At 38.3% G+C, this 10084-nt stretch overlaps 1 protein-coding gene across 1 annotated transcript; it reads right to left on the reverse strand.

The window, feature by feature from the left end:
* Positions 1 to 1082: 1082 nt before the first annotated feature.
* LOC102272953 (olfactory receptor-like protein OLF2) lies at positions 1083 to 3475 on the reverse strand. The gene is made up of 2 exons (XM_070362006.1): positions 2722 to 3475; positions 1083 to 1383 (listed from the first exon to the last, which is right to left on the reverse strand). The coding sequence occupies exons 1-2, from the start codon at positions 3473 to 3475 to the stop codon at positions 1199 to 1201; spliced, it is 939 nt and encodes a 312-aa protein (XP_070218107.1). The 3' UTR covers positions 1083 to 1198.
* Positions 3476 to 10084: the final 6609 nt, after the last annotated feature.

The raw sequence follows: 10084 nt of genomic DNA on the forward strand, positions 1-10084 counted from the left end.
GAAGGGGTTGACAGAGGATGAGATGGTTGGAATGGCATCACCAACTCAAGGGACATGAGCTTGAGTAATCTCCAGGAGTTGGTGATGGACAGGGAGGCCTGGTGTCCTGCAGTCCATGAGGTTGCAAAGAGTTGGACATGACTAAGCAACTGAACTGAACTGAACTGAACTTAGCTATCTGGGGCCAGCCTACCTTAAGAAAGCCTATTCTGTGCTTTCTCATCCTGAGTTCCCTCAGGGCTCACTGACCAGGCAGCTGTATTATGACAGCTTCAGGACTACAACCTCCTTTGTTTACTGATGTGGCAGGCAACAGTTTTCATTAACAAAGTCCTCTCCAGTGGTTTCTGGAAAATCAGGGGATGTTTGGTGATAATAACTGAAGCAGAATGAAGAGAAACTGAGCAGATTTTTACATCAAATAATTCTTGTCCCAGATTCTCATTTTTGCCTAAGGCAAAAGATAACAGTGCAGATGGATTTCACCTAAAGTGAACAGACTAGAATGAAATTAAGGAAAAATTATTATTTTTTTATAAATTTACAAAGGTTCAATTTTTTAATTAGTTTTTCAGGCTAATTCATTCATCTATTCAATAAATATTTTTGAATTGCATCCTGAGGCTAAGCATTGTACATGGTAGACAACAGTGAACTAGACAGGAAGGACCAAACTTTTATGGAATATTTAGTCTAGAGAGAGAAATTTCTCATTCAGTCTTACTTACAAATTATTTGCTTCTAAATGTTATGATGGAGCTTTGTTAGGGTGAAACAAATACATGAAAAGGATATAAACAAACCTAATTTGACCCACTAACACTCCCATCCGACTCAGCAAGTTTATTAAGCCTATTATTAAAAAAATAAATAAATAAATAGGAGCCTTTAGGAAGGTAAGTCAAATTAACATGGGTTGAGGGGTTGCTCTGTGCGTGACATCTCGCTGAGACTTCTCCAAGAAAAGAAAAAAGAGGTGTAAAAAACCCTCTCTGCAAAACAGAAGAGTGACCCTATGACTACTCTTCCTTAGTTTGGAGAGTTTAGTGTAATGACTGTTCCCTAAACTGATTTAGGTGAAAGTGTAAGTAGTGGAAAATATTCAGAAACTGTACTAGTAAGACTACAAGAATCTATGTCAAAGTTCCTGCACTGCTTCTCTTAGAATCTTTAAATACTTTAGGATGAAAGTACTGTATCACCCAGAACATAATTTAGTGCTGGTTGCTTTTTTTAGGGCACCTTTTACATCCTTATTCCTTAAGCTATAGATCAGTGGGTTTAACATGGGGATGACAACTGTGTAAAAGACAGAGGCCGTTTTGTCTGTGTCCATGGAGTAACTGGAGCTGGGTCTGAAATACATGAACAGGAGTTTGCCATGTGTTGGGGATGAGATGGTTGAGTGGCATCGCACTGTAGAGAAAGTCTTTGAGGAAGCTGAGTTCATCATAAGGATGGTTGGGATTGAGCCTCAGGAGAGGAGGACAGTGAAATTCTCGAGACATCTACCCCATAAGCAGAGCCTGCCTACTTTACTATTTTGTGCTCTCATCTCACCACACCTCTGACTTAAGGGTGGGCTGTCCCCACCACCTCTTTCAGAGAAGGAGTTATCTTACAAGCTCCAGTTTAATGGATTCCTGGGCATGATAGGAGTGTTTCAACCCACAAACTCCTCCTCTGAAGGTTCCCTGGAAATTGATAAAGTGGAGGCTTGTCATAACAGCCATAACATGACGTGATTGAGACAGCCTCCCAACCGTGAGAGGTACATCTGGAGATACATCAAACCTTCTAAATCAGGTTCTTGGGAGAGATAGTAGAAAACTATTAGTATAAGTATAGGGGCTGATTAGAAATTGTATTGGTGAAGGGTTTTTCATTTGTTGAGCCAATGTTTTTGCTGAGTCTCCACATCCCCTACAAAGGCAACACACATTAATGAATATATAGGAAGAAATAAGTATTACCTTTGATATTAATCTTGTTAGACCTTAGGCTAAGTAAATTCTTTCCTTAACAAAACCCACTACACCCTCACCCTATAGGAATGTAAATTTTATTTAGTTGGAAAATCTGTTTTGAGAATAATCATTCAGTCTTGGAGAAATAAGTGTCCTTATTTGTTTCTGACCACTGTGGAACAAGAGATAAAGGGTCATAAACTGTCAGATAAAGGCCCCCTGAAATATTTCCAAGATGATATAACACCCTAAGACCTCTATATACATTTGTATAAAAGCACCTGACTTTGATACAAAGTCAGGACTGCTATTTTATTTAGACCATGGAAAATAAAGAATTTATGGGATCAGTTTCTCTGCAAAACAGATTAGTTGGTCAGATAACCGCTCTCTCTCAAACTCTGGCTGAGTCTCCATCTGGATGTTATCAGAACCTGACATAGAGCTTACTAGTTAATGCCTGGGCTTCTAAGATCCGAACCGGGAGGCCTCAGAAACTCTTCCTGAGTAAGAACAGAAGGATGCCTATGCCCACGTAAGTGGTGCAAACTTTTCTTATCTTGAAGTTTTATTGGTTTCCCACATGAAAACCAAGCTACTCAGACTCAATTTTCTCCACTGCTTTTTTTCCTGCTGAGCTATCCTCATTCTATTACTCTTTATATCTCTAATTCTCACCTATTTAAATAAGAGGGGAGATTGTCTGTGTCTGGGAGTACCCTGGATCAGCTGAAAGCTGAACAGGAGCAGCCATGAAATATAGCCACAGCGGTTAAGTGGGAAGCACATATAGAGAAAGCTTTGCATCTCCCCTTGGCTGAGTTCATCCTAAGGATGGTTGTTATGATGTAGCTGTAGGAGAGGAGGACAGTGATAATGCTGGTCCCCACAACACAGCCAATAAAAGTGAACATCACAATCTCATTGATGGATGTATCTGAGTAGGAGAGGGCTAATAAGGGTGGGATGTCACAGAAAAAGTGATTGATGATATTGGAATTGCAGAATGACAACTGAAATGTACAACAGGTATGGATTGCTGAATCAACCAAGCCTACGATGTAGGCAATAACCACAAGCTGGGTACAGATTCCCCTGGACATGGCAATTGTATAAAGAAGTGGATTGCAAATGGCCACATAACGGTCATAAGCCATGACAGCCAACATGAGACATTCCACATCTCCAAAGGTTCCAAAAAAGTACATCTGGATGGCACATACATCATATGGAATCCTTTTTTGCTCAGATAAGAAATCAGCCAGCATCTTGGGAGAGATAGTAGAAGAATAGCAAATGTCGCAGAAGGACAGATTGCTCAGGAAGTAATACATGGGTGTGTGCAGTCTGGGGTCCCTCTTGATCAGCAGGACCATCCTGACATTGGCAACTGCAGTTATGCCATAAACCAGCAGGAAGAGCACGAAGAGCCCCTGCTGTACATCTTGTCTACCGGAAAGGCCTAAGAATATGAAGTCAGCAAACACAGTGCAGTTCTCAGCAGTCATCCCTCACATGTGAAAATTCCTAGTTATGAAAAAGGAAATGGAAGTGGAGGGTTAATATCATCTTACTGTCTTAATTGCTAAACTGCTATTTGTTTCTATATTTCAGTAATTAGAAGAAGAGATAAATAATGCTAAGATGTCTTGAAGTTAAATTGACCCTTTGGGAAATATTGAAGTTAAATTGACCCTTTGGGAAATATTTCCAACTTGATATAACTGATAAAATGATAATAATAATGATACATTTGTAAACCACTGTAGTGTTTGCAGCACAAATTCATCTAAGCTAAATCAGGCTATTTCCACATCAATTTGTATAGCATTTATGACCATTTTTGCTACTTCAATCTAATATTAAGGAATTTATGTCCTCAGATTGAAGGCAAGATTCTTACAATTAGTTGGTCCAGATAACCCTAGTCTTCTGACAAGATCTCTGTTTTGTTTTGTTTCAATGATGTACAGATATTATCATATCCTGTAATAGAGAAATATAGTTAATGAGTGATGTAGATAATGAATATATTGCTTTGCAATTTCTTCATCTTCCATGAGTGTGGAGCAGGGAGAGCTATGGCAAGTTTCTGAACATAACAAGAACTCTTTTTCCCCATTAAACTCTCAGGTCTGTTCAACTTTAGTATATGAGAGATAGACAGTTTGTGAAGACCCACTGGAGCAGAAAGGTGATAGCTTTTGGGTAAGAGGGTGGAAGGGTGCCTATGTATGAAATGTTAGAGTGGGAGAGGCAGTCATATTCCAGGGCTGATATTCTCACCTCTGAGAGCTGCTGCTACATAGGGGGATGATGAAGAATGTCTGGGACCCAGTTGTAGAGATGCTGATACCACAGATGACAGAGAGGCAAGAAAGGCAGTGTGGTTTACTGTGTGGATCCTTCTGACCAAGTCTACCCTTCTTAACATGATATATTTAACACAATTTCAGTTATGTAAGACAGATGATACAAATACTCATATGTTCACAGTCCCAGAATCTCAGAGACAATCATGCATGAACTGTGTCCCCATCCCAGTCTCTAAAAATTTTAATAGTTTCATTCTTTAATTTGATCCATATTTATCTTGAATATCTCTGAGGCCAGTCATCCTTGATTTGGGAGTCACTTGTCTTAGGGGGCCAATTGAATTTTATGTCCCCTTGTTATACTTTGCCCTAACCAACTGTGTGATATACAATGTCATACCCATCCTCATAAGAAAAGTGGAGTTGAACATAGGCTTCCCAGGTGGCTCAGTGATATAGAATTTGCCTGCCAGTGCAGGAGATGCAGAAGACATGAGTTTGCTCCCTGGATCAGGCAGATCCCCTGGAGGAGGAAATGGCAACTCGCTCCAGTATTCTTGCCTGGGAAATCCCATGGACAGAGGAGCCTGGCAGGCTACAGTCCATGGGATCACAAAAGAGTTGGACTATGTATATTTATCTGTGTATATCTGAAGAATTGATACTTTCAAATTGTGGTGCTGGAGAAGGCTCTTGAGAGTCCTTTGGACTGCAATGAGGTCAAACCAGTTAATCCTAAAGGAAATCAACCTTCAATATTTGCTGGAAGGGCTGAAGCTGAAGCTCCAATATTTTGGCCACCTGATGCAAAGAGCCAACTCATTGGAAAAAAACCCAACTCATTGGAAAAGACCCTGATGCTGGGAAAGATTTAGGGAAAAAGAGAAAGGTGCAGCAGAGGATGAGATGGTTAAATAGCATCACCAACACAATTTGGTGCAAATGAATTTGAGCAAAATCAGGAGAGAATGAAGGACTGGGAAGCCTGGTGTGCTACAGTCCATCAGGGTTGCAGAGTCAGACATGACTTAGCAACTGAGCAACAATAACAAATATATTGATTTGAAATAAAGATTGAAAAAGTAAGTAAAATGAAATTTTGTGTATATTTCATATCTTCCTTTGTTTATATAACATGCTTTCTTTCAAAAAAGGATTAAAAACCTAAGGAAATCTCAAATATATATCAGAGAAACAAGAAAGATATCAGTACCTGTCCCAGAATTCCTGACTTGTTTGTTGCATGCAGTTCTATCTGCTGGAGGATTCAGCATTGTCTCCTGCCTGACCTAGATTATATAACCATCTCTGTGTCTGGTCCCTGGGTGGTGAACCCTTGGTCTCTCAGGAATAATTAACAGACATCATGATGTAGTTTATCATCTGGCATTTCATACAAGTAAGTTGATTGTGAATGGAATACAGATACAGTTAAATGATACCAATCAACAAGCATTCTTTATATCCAGTTCACAAATCCCTATACAGGCACTTTATTTTCATTTGATAAATTACAAAACAAATGCATCAACCATTCACCCTTAGATAATTACACAGACACACAGGCATCCCATTAAACACATCCACAAAGTAAAGATTTTGTAAAAACAGCAAATATCTGAACATATATATACTACCTACAGATAACTAGATTTTGTTTTCTACACCACTTGGCTTTTAATTTTTAAATAAAAATGATGTTACAATGAATTATGTAATGAATTATACATATACATATATACATATAACACCACTTAGTGTATATTCAATTATTAATACCATAAAACCTGTGACGTGAGAAAATTAAATATATATAATTTATCATCTTTCTGCATTTTCATATTGTGTGGATCACAGCAAACTGTGGAAAATTCTTAAAGAGACGGGAATACCAGACCGCATTACCTGCCTCCAGGGAAACCTGTATGCATCTCAAGAAGCAACAGCTAGAACCAAACATGGAGCAACAGACTAGCTCAAAATTGGGAAAGGAGTTACCTTAAGGCTATATATTATCACTCTGCTTATTAAACTTATATACAGAGTACATCATGTGAAATGCTGGGCTGGATGAAGCACAAGCTGGAATCAAGATTTCTGGGAGAAATATAAACAACCTCAGATATGCAGATGACACCACTCTTATGGCAGAAAGTGAAGAGGAACTAAAGAGCCTTTTGATGAAGGTGAAAGAGCAAAGGGAAAAAGCTGGTTTACAACTCAACATTCAAAACACTAAGATCATGGCATACAGTCCCATAATTTCATGGCAAATACATGGGGAAACAATGGAAACAGTGACAGACTTTATTTTCTTTGGCTCCAAAATCACTGCAGATGGTGACTGCAGCCATGAAATTAAAAGATGCTTTCTCTTTGGGAGAAAAGATATGACCAACCTAGGCAGAAATATATTTTTTTTTTATCTTTATTTTTTTTAATTTAAATTTATTTAATTGGAAGCTAATTACTTTACAATATTGTACTGGTTTTGCCATACATCAACATAAATCCACCACGGGTATACACATGTTCCCCATCTTGAACCCCCCTCCCACCTCCCTCCCCAAATCCTCTGGGTCATCCCAGTGCACCAGCCCCAAGCATCCTGTATCCTGCATCGAACCTGGACTGGCGATTCATTTCTTATATGATATTATACATGTTTCAATGCCATTCTCCCAAATCATCCCACCCTTTCCCTCTCCCACAGAGTCCAAAAGACTGTTCAATACTGTGTCTTTTTTGCTGTCTTGCATACAAGATTATCATTTACAATCTTTCTAAATTCCATATATATGCATTAGTATACTGTATTGGTGTTTTTCTTTCTGGTTTACTTCACTCTGTATAATAGGCTCCAGTTTCATCCACCTCATTAGAACTGACTCAAATGTATTCTTTTTAATGGCTGAGTGATACTCCATTGTGTATATGTACCACAGCTTTCTTATCCATTCATCTGCTGATGGACATCTAGGTTGTTTCCATGTCCTGGCTATTATAAACAATGCTGCGATGAACATTGGGGTACATGTGTCTCTTTCAGTTCTGGTTTTCTCGGTGTGTATGTCCAGCAGTGGGATTGCTGGGTCATAAGGCAGTTCTATTTCCAGTTTTTTAAGGAATCTCCACACTGTTCTCCATAGTGGCTGTACTAGTTTGCATTCCCACCAACGGTGTAAGAGGGTTCCCTTTTCTCCACACCCTCTCCAGCATTTATTGCTTGTAGACTTTTGGATCACAGCCATTCTGGCAGAATATTAAAAAGCAGAGACATCACTTTGCTGACAAAGGTCAGTATAGACAAAGCTATCGTTTTTCCAATAGTTACATATGGATGTGAGAGTTGGACCTTAAGGAAAGCTGAGTGTCAAAGAATTGATGCTTTTGAACTGTGGTGTTGGAGAAGACTCTTGAGAGTCCTTTGGACAGCAAGGAAATCAACCAGTCCATCCTAAAGGAAATCAGTCCTAAATATTCATTGGAAGGACTAATGCTGAGGCTGAAGCTCCAGCACTTAGGCCACCTGATGGGAAGAAATGACTCATTGAAAATGACCCTGATGCTGGGAAAGATTGAAGGCAGGATGAGAAGGGGATGACAGAGGATGAGATGATTGGATAGCATCACCGATTCAATGGACATGAGTTTGAGCAAACCCCAGGAAATGGTGAAGGACAGGGAAGCCTGGCATGCTGCAGTCCATGGGGTTGCAAAGAGTTGGACATGACTTAGCAACTGCACAACAACAACATAGTTTATCAAAGTCAGATATTTCTTAAAATAAATTCTATGTGGGAACTTCCCTGGGGGTCCAGTGGTTAAGACCCTGCACTTCCACCACAGAGGGTGAGGGTTCCAGTTTGGTGCCCTTGGTGTGGGTTAAGATCCCACATACCACATGGCAGGCCAATAAATAAATAAATAAATTAAAATCACAAAAAAAAATAAATAAATTCTATAAATGATGTTTAGGAGCAAAAAGTATTAAAATGACTTAAAACTTGCAATTTTTGCTTTTTCACCTATACTCACTTTATATTATCTAATTTTCACTGCATGTTATTATAGATTTGACATATTATCACATATATCCTGACCTAATAGCCTCATAATATGAAACAGAAATTGAAGCCCAGAGGGAATAATATTCTGCAATTCTGTAGACATTGTTTCTTTACTTCCATAGAAATACCTCAAAAATAGATTCCTGAATACAGCACAATGAAACAAATTTGTCTTAAAATATAACTCTAAGTAGTCTCTCAGATGTTATGGCTTGTTTATGTTAAAGTGACACTTGAAAACTCACAAAACAATGACATATGGCTCCTAGGTTTCTGGGAGGACTGATGGATCATACAAGTCCCATTTCTAAACCAAGGAGGGATCCAGCAGTGACCGAGAGCAGAGGGGCAACTAGGAAGTGCTGTCACACTGGGAGGGCGTCTGTTTTAGTTACATCACATGGACTCAAACATAATCAATGTCGGGGTGAAGAGAAAGTGATGTGGGGGACCACTTCGTTGCAGTTTCAGGAAGGAATAGGAAGTAAAGAAAGTGGTGTCCTTGACATTGTACAACCTGACAGTTTTGAGGAGGTGATCTCTGCATTATCCATCTATTGTAGTATTTTATCACACATGTGAATCATTGCTGTATACTTCTGAGCACAGGTTGCTACTTGTTTTTTAGACACCTATAGGTGATAAATATTCTTCCCAAATGTACTATAATCATGTATATTACCTCTACAACTTCAGTCTTAATGCAGTTAATTTAATTGTCACAGATGTGTAAATGCAAAATGTGAGCAAACAAGAAAAGATGTGCAAGGCATGTACCAGTTTATGCATTCCAGTAATTCAGTAAGTTTCATATTTCTTCTGAGCTCTAACTTGGAATAAATACAAAACAAATGATTTTCAGTTATTTTTGTTTATGTCTTCATATTGTTTACTGTTATAGTATTTCCCCTTGCTGTCTATAAAGCTAAAATATCCTTCAGACAAAATTCAATTAAATTAATAATTTTCATAAAAGAGATTTCTGTTACAATTATTAATGCTTTTCCTTAGTGTATTCTCTTCTTTATGTGATGACCTCAATATGAAAATACCAAATGTACTTCTGTGGCAGATATTGACAAGAAAAATCTCAAAAACCCTATGTAATTGCTAAAAGTATTTCAGCATGTATGTATAAGATGATGATATATTTGTGGTCATTAAGAATTTATTTCCATTCTCTATTTCTCTGGTGTGTATTTGGAGGGAGTGAAGTCAACATCATCACCATAACCTGATTTCTTTCCAGGTGTATTTTTCTCAGATGCTTCTCTTTCTCTAAGAATACCATGTTTCCTCAGGCTACACTCTGTTTGTACAGAAACCCATAACCTGATTTATTTTCAGACAAATTTTGACAGATCCTCTTTTCTAAGAATACCATGTTTCCTCAGGCTACACTCTGTTTAGACAGAACCCCATCTTATCTTCACAAACCTGACTGCCCATCCAGGCCATGGCACTAATAGGGAATACCTTTTAGAATCTTGAGGGCGTGGAGGGAGAGACTGAAGGTTGAATTTAAAATGCAAGACTTTAGAGACAAACAACTGAAATAAAAAATCTGTATCTAAACAAACTTCCTTGATGCCAATGATGTCCCTAAACATAATACTGTATAGGTAACTATCTATTTAAAATTTTAAAACAAAATTTAGATTTAGTAAATATTCATACAGTTTTCTATAAAATATGTCAATTCACACCTCCACTATGACTTTTCAGTGTGAAT

Source organism: Bos mutus, chromosome 24 (genome assembly GCF_027580195.1).
Source record: "Bos mutus isolate GX-2022 chromosome 24, NWIPB_WYAK_1.1, whole genome shotgun sequence".
Lineage (NCBI taxonomy): Eukaryota > Metazoa > Chordata > Mammalia > Artiodactyla > Bovidae > Bos > Bos mutus.

What these genes read in the sequence shown, in the direction of transcription:
- LOC102272953 (XM_070362006.1), bottom strand. Translation starts at nt 3,475, where the DNA reads ATGACTGCTGAGAACTGCACTGTGTTTGCTGACTTCATATTCTTAGGC. An exon ending in AACCGCTGTGGCTATATTTC is followed by an intron (nt 1,384 to 2,721) that starts ATGGCTGCTCCT and finishes CATCCCCAACAC; the next exon opens with ATGGCAAACTCCTGTTCATG.